Source organism: Pteronotus mesoamericanus, unplaced genomic scaffold, assembly GCF_021234165.1.
Source record: "Pteronotus mesoamericanus isolate MK-2021 breed Mesoamerican mustached bat unplaced genomic scaffold, CSHL_Meso_final scaffold_651, whole genome shotgun sequence".
NCBI classification, from domain to species: Eukaryota; Metazoa; Chordata; class Mammalia; order Chiroptera; family Mormoopidae; genus Pteronotus; species Pteronotus mesoamericanus.
The window spans coordinates 35,942,882-35,967,819 of record NW_026555325.1 but is presented as its reverse complement, the minus strand read 5'-3'; the positions used below and the strand labels follow the sequence as shown (position 1 = coordinate 35,967,819).

The 24,938-nt window shown below is 34.5% G+C and overlaps 1 protein-coding gene across 4 annotated transcripts in view; it reads left to right on the top strand.

Moving 5' to 3' along the window:
• The window catches only part of LNPK (lunapark, ER junction formation factor), a 68,213-nt gene that overhangs the window by 6,630 nt on the left and 36,645 nt on the right, over positions 1 to 24,938 (top strand). For all 4 annotated transcript variants that reach the window (XR_008528214.1, XM_054562518.1, XM_054562519.1 and 1 more), the window contains 4 exons: positions 272 to 313; positions 1,093 to 1,280; positions 11,025 to 11,083; positions 18,465 to 18,505. Coding sequence is in view for 3 of the 4 variants with exons in the window: in XM_054562518.1 (XP_054418493.1) it covers positions 272 to 313; positions 1,093 to 1,280; positions 11,025 to 11,083; positions 18,465 to 18,505 (330 nt within the window). In the remaining variant the exon portion in view is untranslated. The remainder of the gene's footprint in view (positions 1 to 271; positions 314 to 1,092; positions 1,281 to 11,024; positions 11,084 to 18,464; positions 18,506 to 24,938) is intronic.

Here is a 24,938-nt window from a genome sequence, read left to right as displayed (position 1 = left end):
AATTGAGGTATCAAAGTTGAAAGTACTTCTGGGACTAAAAGGAAGTTAAGTAGGAAAATGCTTATTTAATCTTATGTAGTCCTGTTTATAATTATAATTTTTATTTAAATCTGAATCTTATTTATAAACAAACAGGAATACATAAAGCTTGACAGCACTTGAAAAAACAATTTTGGATTAAAGTGTTCTTTTATGATTGTATAAATCAAGGTGTTTCTAAATTTGCAGTAAGAGGTTTTAATGCTGTTTCTTGTTTCTATTTCTATAACAGACAAAACCTTCAACTGTAGAAGTTCTGGAAAATATAGATAAGGTATGTTCTTTACCTCTGGGGAGTTTTAATTCATTTTAGGTGTTATATAAATATTATTTTAATATATATTATTTTGGAGATTGGATTTGGTATGGGAATTTAGAGATGATAGAGAGTAAGCATGAGAATTTTAATATTACATGATCTCAAAACAATCCAAAGTCCATCACTGACTTAAGACTGTGCTAAGTAATAAAATATGTTTGAATGAAATTAGATGTACAGAGTTGTGTAAATCAATGTTCTAGGTAGGATAAAGTAGATTATAAGATAGTTTGCAACAAGTTTTGTTAGTATGCAAACTTCACAGCTTTTTATGCTTTCTATGATTATTAAAAATGGCTATTCCTTGGGAATAGTGAGATCAATGAACAGATAGAAAGACAGTAGTATAGATCACTGTTTCAATATTTATTAATTATTTTTATAGCCAGATATTTTATAGACTTTATACAGGAGAATTATTATTTGTTTGGTTTAACAAATACTATTTATTGATGCTAATTTATACCTCTGATGTTCACTAGTTTGCTAGGTTAAAAATAGTATCTTAATATTGCATTTAAAAAAGTGATTGTCAGAATAGGCATTTTTATTTATTTTTGACTTTACTTTTAGTTTTTCATGTTTTGTTCCATTTTAAAATATTAAGGTATTATATTTCATTGAAATTTAAAAGTTCTTTCTATATAACCTCTCATGTGAAAAATTTTTGTTGACATTTTAGTATCTTTATGAAGTTTGAGATTTAATAATATAAAATGATTTTCTCTTAACAGGAAATTAAAGCATTGGAAGAATTCAGGGAAAAAAATCAGAGACTACAAAAATTATGGGTTGGAAGATTAATTCTTTACTCCTCAATTCTTTATCTGTTTACATGTTTAATTGTATACTTGTGGTATCTTCCCGAAGAATTTACAGCAAGACTTGCCATGACACTCCCATTTTTTGCTTTCCCATTGATGTAAGTAAATTGTTCTTTTTGTTGACCTTTCATCTTTTTGACCAGATAGTTTTTGTATTCATTCTTTTTTTATTAGGAAAAAACAATGACTCAGATTGAATAAATTTGCTTTGTTTTGCAGTTTGAAAAATATATATTTTTTAAAAGTAGAATGCTGTTTTAAATCTTTCTTTACATTCCAACATAGTTGAGGAATGTGACCCAATTACATTAGTAATAATAGCTTTCTATGGCAATCTTTAGTAATTCTCTAATAAGATGGTCATGCTTCTTTAGGCATATTGGGCATGGAGTGGGCATTTCAGATTGTGGGTAGAGGCAAGTGAGGAAGGGTTTGTAAAACAAAAAGAATAACAGCCCCAATGATTCTGAATATGTTCCATTCATCCTACCTGTCTTCTCTTCTTCTTAGTTACTATTATAAAGCAGTTGGCCCGTCCTGGCTGGTGTGGCCCAGTGGATTGAGCACGGGCCTGAGAACCAAAAGGTTGCTGATTGGATTCGTAGTTGTGGGTTGTGGGCTAGGTCCCCAGTTGGGACATGTGAGAGAAAGAGGTAATCAGTCAGTGTATCCCTCACACATAGATGTTTCCCTCTCTTTCTCCCTCCCTTCCCCTCTCTCTAAAAGTAAGTAAATATTAAAAATAAAGCAATTGGCCCTTAAGATAGAAATATTTTATAATATAGGACATTACAGAAGATGTGTTGTGATTGAGAATTTTGAGAGACAATTGAATAAAAAATTTGTCCCTTCAATCAACAAACCTTTATGGGTACCAGTTGCACAGACATTGGATTATAATGCTTTACGGTATGCAAAAATACAAAATTCCTGACTGTAGATCTTGGACTGCATACATTAAATTAAACAATAAGTATGGTGAATATTATGAAAGAGAAGTACCAAATACTCTAGGATCATTTAACAGGGGCCCTCACACAGTCTGGAAGTAGGGGTCAGGGAATGGCCTTTGTATTCATTTTTCTATTGCTGCGACAAAGTTACTGGCTTCAAGCAACAGCCATTTCTTGTATTGCAGTTGTGAAAGTGAGAACAGATGGCTTGACTGGGTTCTCTGTATAGGGTCTTACAGGTCTAAAGCAAGGTTATCAGCTGTTGTGGAGTCTTATCTGGACTTTCTGTGGGAAGAATCTTCTTATAGACTCAATCAGGTTATTGGCCAACTTTTTATTTTTTTAATCTTTATTGTATTTTTTTACATTATGTTTTAGTCCCCTTATACCATCCCTCTCCCAGCAATCATCACACTGTTGTCCATGTCCATGAGTCTTTTTTCTTTTTTGCTCAATCCCTCCACCCCTTAACTCCCCTCTGCCCCCACTAGCTGTCATCGTGCTCTCTGTCTATGAGTCTGTCCTCATTTTCCTTGTTAGTTCAGTTGTTCATTAGATTCCATGTATGAGTGAAATCATATTCTGAGGGATCTCTCTGACTTCTCATTCTGCCCTTGGACCTAGAAAGCTCTGTTTTTAAGGGTTTAACAGATAATATTAAGCCCACTAGAATAATCTCTTTATTTTAAAATCATCTGAGTTATAATTATATCTGCAAAATTTCTTCACAGCAGTAAACCACTATTTGTATAACCAGAAGATAGAAGTCTTGGGGAAAGAGAGGGCTACCTTTAGTATTCTGCCTACTACAGGCTCCCTGAGGAAGTGACATTTGAGTTTGAGACCCAAAGAATGAGTCTCTGTATCAAGAGTAGTGGGACATGGTGGGTGGTATTTTAGGCAGAAGGAACAGCATGTTTGAAAGTCCTGAAGCAGGATAGAACATGGCAGGTTTAAAGAATTGAAAGAAGGCCAAAGACTGAATTATAGAGAAAAGTCTAGATAATCAGGCAAGGGATCTTTCTTGTGGGCCTTCTAGTTCATGATTAAGAATTTAGGCTTTAACCTAAAAGTAGTGAAAAGCCATGGAAAATTTTAAAGAAGGAATATGACATGATTATGTTGTTATTTTAAAGATAACATTGAAGCTGTGGTATAGAGAATAAATTAGAGGGGAATAAGAATGGGTCTGGAGCAGCAAGTTAAAATGTTATTGTAGTTTTCTGGGGGAGAAATGATTCATGGTGATTTGCACTTGAGCGCTGGTAGAAGGGAAGAGAAACAATGATGGATTGAAAAGATCGAGGGGGTAGAAATGAGGTAATGTGGAGAGGCTCATGTTGGTTAGTTGGATATAGGATGAGAGGGAAGAATTGGATCAAAGAGAAAACTCAAGTTTATGGCTTGGGAAATTTTGCTGATGGTAGTATCATCTGAATAGGGAACAACCTCAGGAGAAGCAGGTTTGGTGATGCACTGAGACTAAAACACCTGTATTTTCTTTAGATAAAGCTGTCAAGTGGTATGGTTAAGTATGAGTATGAAGCCCAGGAGAAAAATTTGAAGAGGAGATATAAATTTAGAATTTGGCAGCCAATAAATATTAATCACAGCCATCATCTGTTTACTAAGAAAATATTGGGCACTTACAATCTCTTAGGGTAGTTGGCTAGATGCTGGTGATTAAGAAAGTAGTGAAAAGATTTGTGCCTCGTGTAGCTTACATTCTGTTGGAATTGGTCAGATAAAAAATGAAGAGAAGCAAACATAGGTAATTTAGAGAGAGATAAATGCAATGAAGAAACTAAGCAGGGTGATGTGAGAAAGAGGAATAAGCTACTTTATGTTGGTCCTGGAAGGTCTCTTGAGAAGGTAGGATTTGAGTTTAGAACTAAAGTATGAGAAAGAACCAGCTCGGAAAGAGTTGGAATTTATGGAATATGATTTATAGATACCATATATAATAGCACATATATCCGTAGAGAGATGTAGGAAAGGATTGTCTTCAAATTATTAATGGTAATTCTCTCTAGGTGGTTGGTGAAAAACAGCATTTTTTTCATATGCTTTCAGTACTTTTTGAATTTTTGACATCAGTGTGTTCTTCAAGTCCTAAAAACCAAACCAAACCGAACCAAAACTTAGGAGTTGAGAGCTCTTTCCAAGAAGAGAAAACAAAAAATGCAAAGGCTGCAAAGCAGGAGAAAGCATGACTTCGTTAGCTCTATCTGAAATGTGTAATGGAGAGGAAGAGTGATACAAAGTGAGCTTGCAGAATCAGGCAGCCTCTGGATCATGGAGAATCACGGAGAGAAGTTTGAATTTCATTTTGGGTGAAATAGGAAGCTTGTAAAGGTTTTAGTGGAAGAATGGCGTTAGATTTAGGTTAAGAGGGTCATGTGTGCTGACTTGCAGAGGTTGAGTAAGAGGAGGACAAGAGTAGAAATGCGGAGGAGGCTGTTAGGGAAGTTTAATCTAAAGATGGTAGATGGACTGAATTGCCCCAGTGGCAGTGGAGATGAGTAGATGACTTGTAAATGTTTTGGAAGTAAAACTAAGACAACTTGGTGGGAGGAAATAAGAGGCAAAGAAGGGAAAAGAGGGAAAAGGAAGAATCAGGGCGATACTTAGGTTTTTTTTGTTTGACGGGGGAGAGATAGGACCTTTTTTTGGGGTGACTAGTATAAATTTTTGTTTGTTTCTTTAGTCTTTAGTGCAGGGCATATTTTCAAATTGGAACTCTGAGAGCTCATAAAACTTTAACTTTGTACATACATAAAAGAGCCAAAAATTGAGCGTGTACATATTATAAAATAAATGTCTCTGCCATTTTATTTTCCTTCTCTTTTGAATTCTTTTGGAATCCTTATTTTAGGTATAACAGCAGATTTTATAATACTGAGCTTCTTTTTCTTGTTTCCCTTTTATGTTTTCATAAACAGAGGAGAGAAAAGAAATTCAGAAAGGGAATTAACATTACTGTGCTCATTTTAATGGCTATCCCCAAGTTGTGATCTACTGGTTCTACTGTTACGATTCAGAAAACATTTTTGGGGGAGGGGCAAATAGATCGTCTATTAATTGTTTTTAAAAGTAGAAAAACTTGCAGTTCTTTAAAAATGTTTTTTCTTTAGTTCTTTCTGTTTTTCTGAGTGTGAAGGTTTATGATTCATACTTTGTTCTCTGCCTCTTCTGCATCTTCTGCATCTAGTTATTTCTTGGCTTGTTTAACTTCAGAGCCATTTCTCACTTTGTGTCATTCGCATCTGTGACCTGGTTCTCAACTCCTGCAGCTTCTGTTTCAGTGAGCTTTTCACTTTTGGAAGCATAGACCAGTTACTGAACAAAGAATAGAATTGTCCTTCTGATAGATGGCAATCAAAAAAGCATGAAATAAAATACAACAACATGAAAGTGGATAGAACATGTGGTAGATAGAAAGAAGACTTACCAAGGGACATTTTCATTTGTGTGTAATGTGAGTTATTGCCCAAGCTTATCCCTGGACTTTTTCCTTTGGAAATAAAAGTTTTGAGGTCTGGACCAGGGTTTACTTAAAGAAATGGAGGCAGAAGGGGCAATCAAATGTACTACTTTACTCATCACTATATGCATTGATTGCAAAGCTTAGAAATCCACCCAATAACCACAAAAAAGTGACTGCTATCTTTGCAGTCCAAGTTTTCCAAATGCTTTTACTGGACAGAGAGGTCATGGATTCAAGGCTAAACATATATGGCTTAATCATAACTATTCCAAATTACCTTTCGTGGTAGATTATCAGTACATTACATATGATGCTTTGAGACTTTATTTTGCTTTCAGGATGTAGTATGGAGGAACTTGCTGTGAATCCAACCTATTGTTTTTCTGTCTTTATGATTCAATAATATGTATGTCTCTGATCTTTTCAACTCTTAACTGAAACTGAAATCATAATATAATGCTGAATTTATGTTACAAATATAATGATTCCTAGGAGTCATTAAGGTTATGCTTAGTGAGGAGAGAGATGGATTACAGTTAAATTTTTTTTTTAAATTTCTGCATCATATTAGCAGATACACATTATTGAGAGTTGGTTTGTTTTCTAAGAGTGAACAATCATTAAGCTTTGTCTCTAACTCAACTGACTTTATAAGCAATCTTACAGACTTTTATTCCTGGATACCTTATTCTTACAGAGTATGATTTTCTAGAAGTTCCATTCACTATAAGATCCTTTCAGAGACCAATTAGCATAAAATGTTGACCTTCTCAGAAGATTATTTTCCTTCTGTTTCTTTTTTTTCTTTTTGTCTCATAAATGAGGTTATGGGGGAAATTTTTAAGCAAAAGAACTGGGGAAGGGGTCCTGTCCCTATTTTTCATGTTTTCTTGTTTTCCCATTACAGCATTTCTCAACCCTTTTCATCTCACAGCACACACAAACTAATTAATAAATTGTAGCCCTGACCATTGTGGCTCGGTTGGTTAGACATTGTCGCAGAGGATGAGGCGTCGTCAGTTTAGTTCCCAGCCGGGCACATGTCTGGGCTGTGGGTCCAGTCCCTGATCTGGGCACATGCAGGAGGCAGCCGATTGATGTTTCTCTCTCACATTGACTCTTCTCTTCCTTTCTTTTTCCCTCCTTCCCCTCTCTCTTTCAAAAAAAGAAAATTCTGTGGCACACCAAAAAATACATTTGTTTTGCTGATCTGACATAAAAAAAGAGGTATAATTTTAATTCATTCATACCAGATAGCCATTGCCATGTTGGCTGTTGTCACTTCTTTTTGACAATCTAAGGGAAAAGAGGTCAGTGACCCTGACTAAAATAGTCAGGTATTGTATGTTTTAAAAATTCTTGTGGCATACCAGTGTGTGTGGCACAGGGGTTGGAAACTGCTTCTACTAAATTAACACTGATTTGAGGATAGGGCTTTGATCTTACATAATTTTTATGCCTCTTTACTCTCCTCCTCCCATTTAGCATGTAACAGATATTTTCTCAATCTTGCCAAAAGTTTAGCAAATATAATTTGTAGCTTTTTTGAGAAAAGTTTGTTTCATGGCACTCTAGTAAGAATACAAAGTATCTCTCATCAACTATAGTTGGCTCTTAAAGAGGTAAGTATCTGTGAACATTTCCTGATATTTACTCAAGGAGAATACAGTTGACCCTTGAAAACATGGGGGTGAGGGGCAATGACCCTCACCCCTCCTGTGCAGTCAAAAATGCACATTAGCTTTGACTCCCCAAAGTCTTACCTACTAAAAGCCTCCTGCTGCCCGGAAGCCTCACCAATGATATATACCGTTGATTAATATACATTTTTAAGCAAAAGAACTGGGGAAGGGGTCCTGTCCCTATTTTTGTATGTTATATGTACAATATCTATACTGTATTCTTAAAGTGAGCAAGAGAAAAAGAAAATGTTATTAAGAAAATCACAAGGAAGAGAAAATACATTTATTGAAAAAAAATTACCATATGAGTGGACCCACGCAGTTCAGACCTGTGTTGTTCAAAGGTTAACTGTATTTACTTTGGTAGGTAAGAAAATCATTTTGCAAGCATTCCTTTTGCAATATTGATAAATATTTGAATATTGATATTCATTTGATAGAAGTTTGTTCTTAAAGAATTATATACTGAAACTTAATTAAGAGACACATCTTATTCTTGAATGGGAAGACTCAATATTGCAATGAGATCCATTCTTCTAAATTTAAAAATGTGTGATCATAATAAAAAATACCAATATACTTTAAAAATCTTACCACAGTTCTATAATTTTTAATGGAAAAACAAGCACATAAGAATAGTCTTCAAAATTCTAAAAAAAGGAGAGGGAAAAGAAGAGGTGTACGTGGCATCAAATGCATTATGAAACTTTATTAATTAAAAGTTTGGTACAGTGTTTAGAGACACAAACCAAAGAAAGAGACACAGAATTCAGAAATAAATCCCAATAGGAATTTTTATGTATGGTTTTTATGTTAGTATATGGTAGAGATGATATTTCAAGTCATTGGGAGGAAATGGAGTTGAGTTTTACTGAAAAATAGATGAAAATAAAATGTAAAGCTTGATTTCTGCCTTATTTCTTATACCAAAATAAATCGTTGTTTTCTGTTTTTGTTTTTGTCTGAATGTAGAGGTTATCCTTGCTAAGGCTTTGATAGTTAAATAGACAAAATAGTCAATATTGTTAGAAGTATTGAGACCTATATATCTTTTCATTTTTAGTTTTACATAGTATTTACATCTCATCTAAAAACATTTCAGGAAATTGGATTGGGCTTATGTGGTTTGGCAGAAAAGGGTTAATTTTGGCAGAAAGAATGAATGATTTCTCTTTAAGCTTTGCCTTCTCTGTGTCATTTCGGAACCAAACTGAGAAGTTTGTGCCTGTAGCATGGTTATCTTATTTTCATTGTTATATACAGAGGTTTTAGGCTTTACATTTTGAGAAGTTTATCTTGCTGCCTTTGTGAGACAAGCAGTTTTCCTTCTCTGCTTCCATTCTTTTGAGCTCCTGCATGACCTCCGTAGCTTTTGGGAGCCCTTCCACTTATTCTGAGAATTGGGCTTTAGCTATACCTTAATTTTACCAGAAGAGAAAGGTGTTTTTTTTTTTGTTGTCGTTCTTATTGTTGTTTGAATTATTTCCAAGAAGAGGCGGGAGAAATGTTGATTGTGTCACTATTGTCAAAGTAGGAATCAGTGAAGTATCACAGAATATGTTGCCACATTTTTCATAAATTATATGTAATTATTCAGAGAGGAAAACCTTCACTGGATAACTAAAACATAGATTCATGAAGTGCTTTAATTCTTTTCCTAGATTTTATTTAAAAATACCAAAGAATTTTATTTAATTTAGCCTTAAAGAACAGCTTATATGTTTCACCTTTTCAAGTCTTGAAGACTTGACATACAGAAATTTGATAGCTCATTTTCTCCTGTAGTAGTACTGATAAAAACCAAAAGGAGAATTTATTGTCCACCTAGGGGGATTAATGAGTTTTATTTTGAAGTAAGGGAGTATATTTTAATTCTTGTAGTTTTTACACTTGGAAAAGTACATATGCTTTAAAAAAGTATCTGCTCATTTAAGAAAATATTACTGATTTTCTACAGAATTCTGATCACTATCTCTACAGTTCTTTCTTGTGTGTTCTCTGTTTTCTTTCCCTGTACTTTTTTCCTAACTAAATTATTTCTCTCAGCTTGCCATTGTTTTCAGTGTGTTCGAAGTAGAGAAATATTATTCTGCTGTAGGATCCTTGAGGGTTCTGAGCAGTATTTTTAACCTCTTCTTTCATCTTCCTTTCCTTGATAAGGACAATACTCAGGTGTTTTTTTGTTTTTCTTTTTCTGCTTGGGTACTTGTCCAATTACTATGTGGGAATCTGGTGCTGGTTATTAAGTGTTTTCAGATCATAAAAATAAATTATAACTATGTAAAAAGCATGTATATCTATTCCTGTGTAACAAATTATCTAGAATTTTGTAGCTTAAACCAATGTTTATTATTTCTTACAGTTCTTGAGGGGCAGGAATGTGGGAGCTGCTTAGTTGGGTGATTCTGGCTCAGGATCTTTTATTTACATACAGGATGCATAAATTTCTGTTAAGCTGTTGGCTGGGGCTATCATCATCTCAAGGCTTAACCTAGACTGGAGAATTTACTTCTAAACTCACACATAGTTGTTGTTGGCAGACTTCATCTCCCCACTAGTTGTTTGCCAGAGACGTCTGTTCCTGGCCACCTGGGCATTTCTGTAGGGTTCCCTGAATGTCCTCATGTCATAGCAGCTGGCTTTTCTCAGAACAGGTAATCCAAGAGAGAGAAAGATAGTGGAAGAAGAGGCCCAAGATGGAAGCTGTAGTCTTTTATAACCTAATCTTGATGTGACATAATCTCTCTTCTGCCACATGCTATTGGTCACACAGATCAACACTGCTGAGCAAGGACTACACAAAGATGTGAACACCAGGATACAGGGTTCATTTGCCACTACCTTGCAGGCTGACTCTCAAGAATAGCAATGATATTTTAGAGTAATGAACTAAGTTTCATACTTATCTAAATTTATGTCCAGATACAATATATTTCTTTAATAAAATGATGAATAATGTTTGTATACTTCTTTTGTCATGTTCTATTGAGAAAGAGATATTTTGCTATCTTTACATTAAGTTTAAAAGATGACCTTGACAACCTTGTGATTAGGATCATTCTTTGATTTTCTTTTAAATTTTTTAAATATCATTTACTGTCTTACTAATGCCAGGTTTAAACAATTATCCTCATAAAGTCTTTGGAAGGAAGTGTTTAGCTGAATTTACTTATCAATGTTTTTTTGAAGGTAAGATTCCGCCCCCACGCCCACTGCCGCCCCCCCCCCCCGCCCCAACAGCTAATTCTATTTAGTAGAGAAGATCCCTCCAATGTTAAATAATAGGGAAGGAGTAACAACTTACATTTGTATAATGCTCTGGATTTTTAAAACATGCTTTTCCCTTAATGCATGGGAATAGACAAATTTTTGGAGTTGATGCTTACTTAGTAAGAAGGGATTCTAAAATTTGTTCCTAATCTTTTGTGGCATTCATAGACCCTTTTGAGATAACGAAATGCAATCATGTACACAAAGACAATTTTGCAGTTAAGAGGACCCTCAGAAGGACCATGGATTTTAGAGTCAGAACTTCTCCTGTGAAAGCACTGATAGATTTCTGATTGTCTCTGAAAGAAAGGAATACTTTTTTATTTTTAACATATCAAGGAAACAATGGATCTAACTCTAATTGGAGATGTGTATTTGTTTTCATCTTACATGGCTTCTAATTTACTTATCCTAATGATGTTTTGTTTCTGAATTTTGTCTCCTCTGTAGCATCTGGAGCATAAGAACAGTGCTTATTTACTTCTTTTCCAAGAGAACAGAAAGAAATAGTAAGTTTAATTTCTAAGTTTTTATAAATGCATTAGAAAACTCATCTCATAGTGCATTGGTTTATAATTAAATGGTAGGTTGTGAAATGGTGTATTGCAATGACAATGTGGTAAATACTGAAGAGTTGTTTACTGTGAAGTATTAGAAAAGTTATGATCCTGGCCAGTTGCTTAGTTGGTTAGAATGTCATGCTGATACCCTAAGGTTGTGGGTTTGATTCCCTATCAGGGCACATACAAGAATCAACCAAAGAATGCACAAATAAATGGAACAACAAATTTGATATTTCTTCCCCCACGTCTCTCTAAAATCAATAAATTAAAAAAAAGAATAAGTTCTTTAAAAAAAAGGTCATGAATAATTAAGATGCTTTTGTTTTTCATGTGTTTTATTTGTCTTGTTCATTTAGAATTTTTATTTACACAAAACAAAATAATTCATTTCTTTAAGTCAAGAGGAATTATATATTTTAAGTTAATCTTATAGGAAACATTATTATGGAATAAAATATGATTATACATCTTTTGATTTATTTTATTAATTGCATCTTTCTCTTTGACCTTACAGTACCCATGCTTTTGTTTGTATTGAAATATATAAATTATCATAAAATAAATCTATATGTGTTCAGATTTTAAGGCTTTTCAGTCCTTAAAACTATGAGCTTTAATTAACCAAAGATAGGCTGATTTATTTTTTAATAAAATTTATGTGACTTTTTTCTTTTCTTGTTTTAACTTTTCATTATAGAAAATTTCAAATATATACAAAAGTAGACTGACTAGTGTATGGAACCCTCATATACTATCGTACAGTCTAAACACTCTTTAACTCATGGTCAATTTGTTTCATTTTTACCCCACCTACTTATCCACCTTCTGTATTATTATTCTAAGGTATATCCCAAATATATCTATCCATAACAGACTTAAAAAAAAATTAAACAATACATTATAACAGTGAAAAAAGAAAAAAAGTCCTGAGGTTAACAGTTAAATAACATTATATAAGTTTCAGGTGTACATTATAATTCAGTATTTGTGTGCTCAGTAGAAATAGCCTAATTTCCATTCATCACCGTATATTTGACCCTTTCCCAGCCCCTTCTCCTGTGGAAACTACCAACCTGTTGTCCATATCTATGACGGCTTTTTTCTCTTTGTTCATTTGGTTCTCTAAAAAGAATTCTTAATATCATAAAATATTAAATATAAAAGCATTAAATTTCCAGTTATCTCATAAATATCATTTGCTTTAAAAATATTTTGTTTGTTTGACTTAGGATCCCCAGAAGGATCATACAGGTATATGACTTTCAAACTGTCCTCCTTGCTCATGATTTGAACCCAGTTTAGGTTCTGTGGTCTAGCTCAATGACCATCCCTTGTAGACTCTCTTAACTTCTTTGCCCTCTTTCCTAGTCTACTTGTCTGGCAAGCTGTACCTTGTTTAAATATAATTATATGCTTAATCAATGACTGGTAAAACCCTGTCTTGGTTAAAAACATTTATGTGCTTAATCTGTGCCTGCAAAAGGAAAGCTAAATTTGGTGGGGGAAAATCATAGAACATGTTCACCAGACTTATTTTAAAATATCTATGTTTGCAAACATTAAATGTATGTTCAACACTGCCATACTGTCCCATTTGATAGTTCTCTAGTAAATTTACCTTTTTCTCTTTGAGAGCATTGAGACTGTATTTCTCCTCAAATCCCAACCAGAGCCCCCAAACCAAACCAAAATAAAATCAACAGACTAACAAGCTAACCAACCAAGTAAAAATTCAAAAGCCACAAAGAAACAAAATCCCACAAAAATATACTTGGCCACTCTCACCTGATAGTCTCACTTTTTGGAGAAAATAGATGTACGCAGACAGATGGCAGCCACCTGCACCACGAAATACTTCTCGTATATCAAGTTAGCTCTGTCTGTTATTCAGTATGTTGTTGTCGTTCGTGGTATTCTGGAGAAATGACTTTGATCCCTTGTATGGCTAAACCCTCCACTTATGCCTGGGATTCTAATAAATACTCTGCCCATCTCAAGAACTTTGCTCTTGCAGTTATCCCTTCCTGGAATTATCCCTTAATATTCATCATCTGTTTATATTGGATTTTCCCTATAGACATACAATCCAGCTTCAATATAATCATCTGGGGGGAGTGTGGTGGGGGTGAACCTATCCTGAATCCATATTCCCTTTATTATTTTTAAAAAATACTTTTTTATTTTGAGAGACAGGGGAAGGGAGGGAGAAAGAGAGGGAGAGAAACATGAATGTGTGGTTGCCTCTTGTGTGGCAACCTGTTGGGGACCTGGCCCGCAAACCAGACATGTGCCCTGACTGAGAATTGAACCAATGACCCTTTGGTTCCCAGGCCAGTACTCAGTCCACTGAGCCACACCAGCCAGGGCCCATATTCCCTTTACTCTAACATACAGTTCTCTCCCCTCCCCGAAGTCCTATCATCATTACCTCTAAAATTGTCTTAAATCTTACCACTTCTAACCTTTACTACTACTACATTTCTAATTCAGGTCATTATCATTTCTTGCTTGCAGTGCTACAGTGGCTTTATAACCAGTCTATTTTTAAGGTATAAATCAGGTCTGTGTCCCTTCTGCGTAAACTTTTGAATGGCTTCTTATTGTAATCAGAGTAAAATCTTAATTCTTAACCCAACACTCTGGCTATGCCATTTCTCTAATTTTATCTCCTTCCACTCTTCTTTTTTCATTTTTTTGCTCTAGCCATACTCACCATTGTTTCGTCCTATAAATAAATTTAAATTCTCTGAACCTCAGTTTCCTAATTTATAAAATGGAAACAAATATTTGTTTTGGCAGAACTATTGCCAAGTATTGAACAAAACTACATGTAAAAGCATGCTAAGTAAACTACATGTAAAAAAATGCTAAGTGTTATACTCATGTGGTTTGATGGTACTAATTTTTCTTCAATTCTATTTTAAAATTTTTCTTGGCTTAGTTATAGGTTAAGACCTTATATAATATTGAGTTCAAGTAGCGGTAGCAGATATTTTTGTCTAGTTTCTGATTAACCATCAAGTAAGATATTTGATGTGGTTTTAGAAAATATTGTTACTTTTAAAAATCAGATTAAGGAAATTAAGTTTATAGTATTGTTTCCAGTTATATTTCATACTATAGTAGCTTCTGGGAGAACACTAAGAAGTTTAAAACAAATACGCTCTTTGGCCTCATGGAACTAACAGAATAGTGTTAAACCTCACTGTAAAAGAGTCCTTGGAAACACTTTTCTAAGGAAATCAATTGTGTGAATTTTTTTATTAAACAAATTTTTATATCACTATATGTTGAGTTTGCCATATATGCTTTTTTCCTCTCTCCTTCAAATGTGTATTTAGCTAACAAATAGGTACATCAGGGTATGGTTATTATTTAAGAGGATTTTTGCTTTAAGAATTTATTTTAGGGCCCTGGCCAGTGTGGCTCAGTTGGTTGGGGTGTTATTCTGTAACTGAAAGGTTGCAGGTTTGATTTCTGTCAGGACATATACCTAGATTGTGGATTTGATCCCTGGTCTTGGGGGGTGTATGGCAGGCATCTGATCAGTGTTTTTCTCTCACATTGATGTTTCTCTCTGTCTTCCTCTCTTTTTTCCCTCTCTAAAAGCAATGGAAAAAAAAAAATGTCCTCAGGTAGGATTAAAAATAAAATAAAATAAAAATTTATTTTAGGAATCCTTCCACTTAAAAATTTTTACTAATTAATTTGAATAAAGTGTTGCATGTACATTTAAAATAGACTTCATAAAAGATTATCTTGTAGTCTTACACATTTGGGGTTTTTTTTTTGCCTAAGTCAGGCCATATAACCTGAAGCTATTTGTCATGTCCTTGCTTTTTGTTCTCTATTACTTTCGTTTCCTTTGTTTTACAAGTTGGACCTAATATATATTAAATTAAGGGTTGGAAAACTACAGCCTGTGAGCCAGGTCCTGCCCACCACCTTGTATTGCTCATAATCTAGGGATGATTTTACATTTTTAAATCATTGAGAAAAATTAAAAAGAATAATATTTTGTGACATGTTAAATTTTAATGGAATTCAAATTTCTGTTTTTATTGGAACACAGCGTGCCCCTTCATTTATGTGTTGTGTATAGCTGCTTTTATCCTATGATGGCAGAATCGAGTAATTGTGACAGATTGTATGTGGTATTCTCACTACTTCCGACTGTTGGCAGCATGCATGACAAATCACAGTGATATAGTTAAAATTTGACAGCATTCAAGTGCCAACTGTATTTCTGTATTGCGACAATTTTATTTTTTGTTACCAGTGCACACTCATCATGTAAAAACAAGAAAAGAAAATTGGACTTTGAATATTACACTTTTAGGGCACAATGGAGTATAGATTTTATTAACAAAATACAAAGCATCATGTTTATTATGCAATGACATTATAGCTCTGCTAAAAGAATATAAATACACTTTGACATCATTAAGTACTTATCATGATATTCCCAACTCACAGAAAAGCAATGGTCAAAAAATTAGAACATTTAAAATGGAATATCTCATAGCAAAATTTTTTCATAAAAATAAAAAGTGAAAATGGAACTTCAATAAAAATATGTTTCTGAGTGGCTTATTTGTGAAGCAAAGAAAGCCACTTACCAACAGTGAATTAATTAAATTGCATTTGATTGCTGCGCTGAAGAAATGTGTTCAGAGAAAATATATTTGTTTGACTAATAATCTTTGGCAAGAACAGTTGCTTGAAGAATTGAGAACATTGGAAGCCACATAGTCAATTTAAAAACAAGGCAAATGATTTCATGAGTTGACAGATGTTACAGATACCACTCAATTTATTTGAGGATTCAATACTGAGCTTCAGGTGACTGAAGAATTAGCCTCTGTGAAAAGTCTTGTGTAGAACAACTCCAGGTGGAAAAATATTTCAAATTAAAAAAAACACTAGTTCAGTGCAAATTGAAGTGGAATCTGCTAAGATGTAACTGTTGGTAGTAAAAATATGTGTGAAGCATAAAAAGGCTTAGTTGGATTAATTTACAAAGCTTGTGAAACTCTCAGAGGTGTCCAGCCTGTGGCCTGCGGGCTACATGCAGCCCAGGATGGTTGGGAATGCGGCCCAACACAAAATCGTAAATTTACTTAAAATGTTATAAGATTTTTTTTTGTGATTACGTGTCACAATGTATTTAATGAGTGGCCCAAGACAACTCTTCTTCCAGTGTGGTGCAGAGACACCAAAAGGTTCGACGCCTCTGCAAGGTGTTTAAATTCTATAGTTATTCACTGTGTTATTAAACAGCAGGTACTTTGCAGAGCATATTTGAATTTACGTGTTATTGAACTAGTATTGTCAATGGGGAGTTTCTTTTGCTCTTATAGACTTAACCATCATCAGTTACGTGAACTTTTATCAGAAGTGATATTTTGAACTTGGAGCCCATACTGAAGTTTTTCTGAGAAGAAACACCTTCAACCACTGTCTGTGACTGAACACTGACTGGCTTTGGAAATTAGCTTTTGCTGCAAACTTCATAGTGGTTATTAATAAATTTTAACCTAAAATTGCAAGACAGAACAATCCTATATGTGAAATCTGTACAGCCATAAAGTCATTTAGAAAACAAATAACATCATAATGAAAAAATAATAAAAAAAATGCTATGAGAGGTTAAAACAAGAAGCAAGATCTTCATTCAACAAAATTTGTAGCAGATACATTACTTGAGCTCCAACTACAGCTTAGGCAGTTCTCTCCAGAGCTCCCACAAGTGTAAAGGAAATTTCTGTATTTCAAAATCCATTTACCTGTACAGTTGAGGGGCTTCCACTAATCTTAATTAGAAGTGATCAATTTTCCATGTAATGAAATGATAAAAAGCAAATATCAAGAGGACAAGCTAAAGAATTCTATAAATGCCTCCTAAACAATAAACTTGCTCAATAAAAATCATTTGCTTTTAGTATTTAGCAGTATCTATCTGTGTAGAAAAACATTTTCAAAAATCAAGTGCGTAAAATCTCATTACAGATCAACATTAATAGATTAAAATTTGTAATCAGTTGGATGATAGGAAACACTAACTTTGAACTTCAACCAAGTGAAATTTTATTCCACCTCCCCCACCCCCAAAATGATTCCATTCTTTTAATTAGTAAATCCATGTTACAAAAGATTGAACTCAATTATTATATTTGAATTCTGTCAAAAAGTTTGTGGAAATTTCTCTTTTGCTTTACAAATTACCTACTTGATTTTGATTTTGCCTTTTGGTCCATGGAGGCTAAAATATTTACAGTCCGACTTTTTACTGAGAAAGCTTGTTGACCTCTGGATTAAAAGTTAGATATTTGGCTTTGTCTTACCTAAATAAGATGACTGTTTAAAGATATCAGCAGATTTCCCCCCATTTATTAATAAGTCTGCTAGCTTATTAAAGGCTCCTTATATTTTGAAAAAAATTTTTATATTAAAGTTCTGTTCTCTATAAGTTTCGTATTTTTTTGGATTTTTACACATATAATATACTTGGAATTGGATATTCAAATGTTTGCTATCCCACAACTTCAATGAAAAGATTTTATTTATAAATTTAATTAAAAATTAACAATTATTTAAATTCTCTGTGATAAAATGTTTAAATCAACTTATAACTCTTTTTTACAGCTGGAGTAGTATTCCTATTTGTATTAGTTCAATATTTTTATAAAAAAACTAGAGACCTAAAATACATTTGTAACATTGACATTCATAAATTACATTTTTTTGAATTGATTCTTCACCATGATAACCTAAATAAGTATAAAAAACTTAGAAAAGTTTAATTTTGAAAAGTGATTAGTATTCCCTTGTTTTCCAAGTTCCTCCTCAGATATAATACTATAGATTTTCAGAAGATTTTTATTTTATTAGTGCTCCAATATCTTGAAGGTTGACTAACTTAATAAAATATGTTATGCACTTATTTCCTTAAAAACAAAGAGAACATTTTTATTACCAAAGTATAAAAGATTTGGTACTAATTTTGTAAATTTGGGTGGGATGTTGAAAGGAAGAAGAAATAGTAGTAATGTTTTTGAAAACATTTAAGATATATATATTTTTTAAATTTGGAAAGGTATCGTAGTCTATGTTAAGGCAACTTTTTTTCCCTGCGTAGCTTGTAATATATAATATAGGCAAAAATATGAAATATATAGATTGAGATAATTTTTATCTGTACAGATCTGTGAGAAATATTAAAATAAAGTTTTCTTACATTTGCTTAATATGAATATCATTTGACATTTTTTTTATATCTAAGTTATCTTAATATCTGATTTATCTTTGTTTAAATCTTGTTTTCTAGATGAAGCATTGGATGATTTAAAATCCCAGAAGAAAAAAATAGTAAGTTAACTTTTATTTAAAATTAATCTATGTACAACTAATAAATTAAGACCTGAATAGTGTTTTATGTTGTAAGTAATGACTCTCTTGAAACAAATATGCTTTTAGATCACATTTTAATGATGAAGCTAAATTATGAATATTTTTGCTAGTTAATGATTGACAGGAAAAGGTAGTTCAATGGATTTTTGAGATCCTGAGAATCTATGTCACTTGGAAGCTGAGAAGTAAGTAAATAAATTATGCTGGAGGACTGAATAAGACAGAGGGATAAAAAGGTGGATGTCCAGATTGATTATTAATTAGGACCAAAATAAGGACAGAACACTTACATATGTCAGTTATCAGGTTTTCTTGACATGATAAAGCTAGTAGAGTGGGAATCAAGAAGATAGGTTGTAAAAGACAAATTTAACATGAAAAGGCTGAAGAAAGGGGGGAAGAGAATTTTTTTCTTTTTTTCTTTTTCATTTTCTATCAGCAACTCTGGTTACATGGGTAACTATTGTGGAGTCAGTTAAATGCATTCTTTGGGTATGTTGGAAAAAGGGCCACAAGTAAGAGAAAGGGCCATAGATATTTAGAAGTTGATAGCCTCTAATAAATGAATTGAACTTGTTTTTTGACTTGAATTTACATGTACTTTTCTTGTTGTTTTTTGAAGTATGAAAATTATAATTGATATAGCACTGTCATGTTATATGGAAACTTATTTAATTAAATTTAACAGATACAAATGATCAATGTATTTTAGTCTAATATGTAATATGTAACAATTATTTTATGAAACCAATAAATTATTACAATAAGATCAATTTTAAAAATAGTTCTGTGGGAGTTCTGGTCAAGATGCAGGTGCAGGTAAAGATGGGTTGCCTCTTCACACAACCACACAACCACAACAGAATTACAGCTAAACTACAGAACAACTGTCATTCAGGACCATCAGAAAACTGAGCTGTATGGAAGTCCAACAACTAAAGAATTAAAGAAACCACATTCTGATGATGGGTAGGAGGGATGGAGGGACTCAGACATGGAGATGTGGAACATGGAAGCTGGTCCCAAAGCCATGTGTGGTGGATATAAAATGGACGGATATCTCAGGAGCGAGGGATCCCAGCCCCACACCAAACTACCTAGCCTATGATTCCAGTGCCAGAAAAATAAGTGCCCACAACTTCTGGCTTAAAAACCAGTGGGGGTTGGGTTGGCAGAAGAAACTGTAAGGTTCTCAGGTGTCTCCTCTTGGAGGGCCCCACGCATGGACTTACTCAGACCCACTCCCTCTTCTGGGCTCCAGCACTAGGGCAGTATGTTGAAGGTACCAGTGTCATATGGGGAGGAACTGAAGTATCTGGCATCAGAGTGAGAGCTGGTGGACAGCTTCCTCCTGGACAGAACTGCAGACAGTGGCCATTGTTACTTTTCTGAGCCCTCCCCCACACAGAGCCACAGTGTCTGGGCACCATTTCTTGAGTGTCCATCAACCTGGCTCACACAATTAGCCCCACCCTGATTATTACTTAAGGCTCTGCCCCATCCAAGTTATGGGTCCACCCACTGTTAAGAGTGTTTTTCCATATAAATGGCTGAGCTAGGCATCTTCCTAAATCCGCTCAAACATGCAACAGTTGAGCCCAGCCCTGGTGCCTCTCGCTGAGTGGCCCCAGGCTTGGCACTAGCAGCAGCCATATGCAGATCGCTTTATAGTTTACACCCAAGGGCCCCAGACAGAACACAGGTGGTGGCTGACTTTGGGAAACCTCAGAACCTGCACACCCAGTGGACAATTACAGACCACATTGGTATACCACAACCCAACCACCTCCACAAGCTATGGAAGGAGGTAGCTGCTGGCCCAGCCATCACAGCTGGTTGCCTACCAGCCGTCTGGCCTGGGTAAATCCCTGGGTAAATTGACCTGCTGAGAGCACTTAAGTCTCAACTACAAGAGAAGGGTGTACTCAGCCCACACAGAAGCTTATCTTGAGTACCCAGCTTGGGGGATAGGGAGGCTGCACCACTGGTCCCTACAGGATACCTACTACATTAGGCCACACTACCAAGACACAGAGTCAAAGCAGCTCTGTCTAATACATAGAAACAAACACAGGGAGGCTGCAGAAATGAGGAGACAAAGAAATATGGCCCAAATGAAAGAACAGATCAAAACTTTAGGAAAAGAGCTAAATGAAGTGAAGATAAACAATCTTATCAGATGCAGAGTTCAAAACACTGCTTATTAGGATGCTCAAGGAACTCATTGGGTACTTCAACAGCATAAAAAAATACCCAGGCAGAAATGAAGGTTACACTAAGCGAAATAAAGAAAAGTTTATAGAGAACCAACAGTGGAGTGGATGAAGCTGAGAATCAGATCAGTGATTTGGAACATAAGAAAGGAAAAACATTCAATCAGAACAGCAAGAAGAAGAAGAAGGAAGCATCTCCCCCCCCCCCGCAACCCCCCCCCCCCGCAAACAACAACAGCAACAACAACAAAAAACACCTGGCAAAAAACACAGATAGGCTAAGGAGCCTCTGGGACAGCTTCAAGTGTTTGAACATTCACATCATAAGGGTGCCAGAAGGAGAAGAGAAAGAGCAAGAAATTGGAAAGCTATTTGAAAGAAAAATAAAAGAAAACCTCCCTAAGTTGGTGAAGGAAATAGACATACAAGTCCAGAAAGCACAGATGCTAAGAGGATCACACCAGGAAACAACATAATTAAAATGCAAAAGATTGAAGAGAAAGAGAGAATCTTAAAAGCAGCAAGAGAAAAGCAGATAATTACCTACAAAGGAGTTCCCATAAGGCTGTCAACTGATTCCTCAAAAGAAACTTTGCAGGCTAGAAGGGACTGGCAAGAAGTATTCAAAGTGATGAAAAGCAAGGACCTGTAACCTATATTATTCTATCCAGCCGAGCTATCACTTAGAATGGAAGGGCAGATAAAGTGCTTCCCAGACAAGGTAAAGCCAAAGGAGTTCATCTTCACGAAGCCATTATTATATGAAATGTTAAAGGGACTTATTTAAGAAAAAGAAGATCAAGACTATGAACATTAAAATGGCAATAAATTCACAACTCTCAACAACTGAATCTACAAAACAAATTAAGCACACAAGCACAACAGAAACAGAATCACAGATACGGAGATCATTTGGAGGATTATAAGCCATGATGGGGAAGGGGGAGAAGGGGGAGAAGGTGCAGGGATTGAGAAGTACACGTTGGTAGGTACAGAATAGACCAGGAGGATGTTAAGAACAGTACAGGAAATGCAGTAGCAAAAGAACTTACATGCATGGCCCATGGACATGAACAAAGGAGGAGGGATCACCAGAGGGAGAGGGTTGGTGCCGGGTGGAGAGCCAGCAAAGGGGGAAAAATTGGGACAACTGTAATAGCATAATCAATAAAAGAAAAAAAGTTACTTGTTGAATATTACTTGGCAATAAAAAAGAATGAATTGTTGAAACATGCTATAGTTGGGATGAATCTCCAGGGAAATATGCTGAGTGCAGAAAGCTAATCAATTGCAAAAGGATACATACTGGTTGGTTTCTTTATATACCATTTCTGAAATGACAAAATTATAGAAATGGAGAACAGATTCGTGGTACTATGGGTTAGAGGTGAATAGGGAGGGCATGGGAGAAGGGGTATAAAAGGGCAATGAGTAGAATTTTTGTGGTCACAGAGTTCTTTATTTTGGCTCTGTGGAGGATTTCATAGAACCAAAGACACTCGTGTACAAGTAAAACTGGGGAAAGCTGAATAAAACCAGTGAATTGTATCAATGTCAATATCTTGGTTTTGATATTGTACTATAGCTTTGCAAGATGTTATTGTTGAGAGAAACTGGCTCCATGAAACTGTCTCTTATTCCTTATAAGTGCATTCAAATTTATAATGACCTCAAAATAAAGAGTTTAATTTGAAAAAAAAATAGGTCTGTGAATTGGTAATGAAAGACATCGGTCTTGAGAGTTTTAAGTATTTGAAAAATAAAGGAACTTTAATTCTGAAAGGATTCCTTATCTGTTTTGTTTAATGTTTTCTTCAGTGGTCTGTGAGGTATTTATCAAAATTGCATTAATGTTTTTGATGGCCCTAAATTGAAACATAGAACTATTTTCATTATGTTGTATTTTATTTCTGATATTCTGTACACAATGGAGCAGCCAAAATTCAAATTAAGGAAACACTTCATTTATATGTGGAATCTAAAGAACAATATAAACACACAAATAAAACAGAAACAGACTCATAGATACAGAGAACAGATTGATGTTTGCTAGAGGAGAGGAGGGTTAGGGGACTGGGTGAGGAAGGTAAAAGGATTGAGAAGTACAGATGGGTAGTTACAAATTAATCACAGGGATATAGAGTGCAGCCGAGGGAACATAGTCAATAATATTGTAATAACTACGTGTGGTGCCAGATGGATATTGGAAATATCAGGGGCAACACTAAATAATGTGATTATCTAACCACTATGCTGTACACCTGAAACTAATACAGAATAATGTTAAATGTAAACTGTAACTGGAAAAAAAAAAAGTGAGGAAATACTGAGGGGCCTCAGTAATAAAGAATTTGTGATATGATTGGTTTGATTTACTATGTTAAAAAAAAGAGCTCGTAGTGGTGGTCAGAGCCAAGCCCTACATGTACCAAAATGGAGACAATATTGATTAAAGTAGAAAAGACAAGGAGAAGGACAAAAGAAAAAAGAAGAAAATAAAATATCCCAAGTGATAAGGAACCATCCCAATGTCAGTGTCATGACATTACCAGAAAACAGAATCTTGGAGAAGGTATGATTGTGGAAAAACTCTCAACAGAGTAGCAGAAGTAGACTTGGAAAATTCTGTGGAAGGTAAAGCAAACTATTGATTACTTCTTTAATAGCCCCTGAAGGACTCACCACGTAAAAGATACTTCCATCTAGGCCTGACAGTTGGGAAATTCTGTTCTGGGTTCAGTAGTTGTGTATATCGAAACAGTTCATGAAGCATCAGTATTACAGAATAGTTCAGTATGGCATTTTTCTTGCCATATGATTAAAGGAAAATAAGTTGGCTGTTCTGACTCATTTTATTAATTAGGGAACACAATTTATATGGACTTGATTGTTGCTGCATATGGTACTGCGGCCACTGAGAACTAGTGGCTGGCCTTTATTGCTCAAGCCCTAACAAAGCTACTTTGTTTGAGTTGCTTGACACTTTGTTTAGAACAATAGGTGTTACGGGTGAATTATTAAGTAGCAAAGGGCTAGATAATGATTTGTGTTGGTAATGCCAGGAAAAAGAAGGGACATTACTTTGAGCAAAATATAAAAATAATCAAAACTCATCTTGTTCATTGATGTTTAAATATAAATTCTACCTTTAGAGCTTTAAAAATGCTTTTATTGTTGAAATGCCTGAAGGAAATATGACTGTCAGTTTTCCTGTCAGTCAAAATTATCCAACTCCTAAACCTTCTCTTTAATTAACAAAATGAATACAAGTTGTATTTACAATTTCACATTTTATTAAAGGTGGTTTTCCTTGTGATCCATCTCTTTAACATGAAGATTTGTAATGTAATGTGTAAAAGTGTAATTTATAACAATGAAAATGAATTATGAATTGATTAAAAAGTTAAATTAGGAAAATGAGTAACATCTTAACAATGTTGTAAATCTAAGAACTTAATGTATTTTTGCTTATTAAAATAGAGCTAAGAATTAATCTTTAGTTATCTAAAAATCTTTTAAGTCTGGATATTTATATTTTGCCATTTACATATTTTGTGTTCTTTTAAAAAAAAACAGATTTTAAACAATCACTGTTCAATATATAATCCCTCTGCGTCCATGAGCATCCTATCAAAACAATTAAAAAATCAAGATCCAAAACACAAGAGTCAAAATGACCTCTTTAAATGGCTTCATGAAGATGCCATGCTTCTTCCAAAAGAGTATTTCTATGTGGTAATTCCTGTTAGGCATTTCTCAGGAAATTTACCAAATCCTGAGAAAAACCAGTTGAAAAGTTTGGAACATGGGAAGAAGTGTTATAATTCTCTGAGAATTTAAGGTTAACAGTCAACTACAGATATTACTGGTCCAAAGGAATCCAGTAGTGTCAATTGAAAGGAAGAGCAAGGAATGCTGACATGCGGAGCTATAGGTTAATGTGGACATTTCTGGGAATAGAACAGGACCATGCAGAAGAAAAGTGGAACAATCTAATTAGTCAGTCAGTCTTGCTCTTGTGGTCATGATACAAGTGTGTTTTATGGGCCTGTCTGTTATTAATGGTGAGTTATTCTTACAAATAGATATTAGTAAGTTTATACACATAGTATACTTTGTACAAAATCCTGTGAATCATATTCCATGAAATAAATTTTGAAAGTAAGGATGTCCTTAGA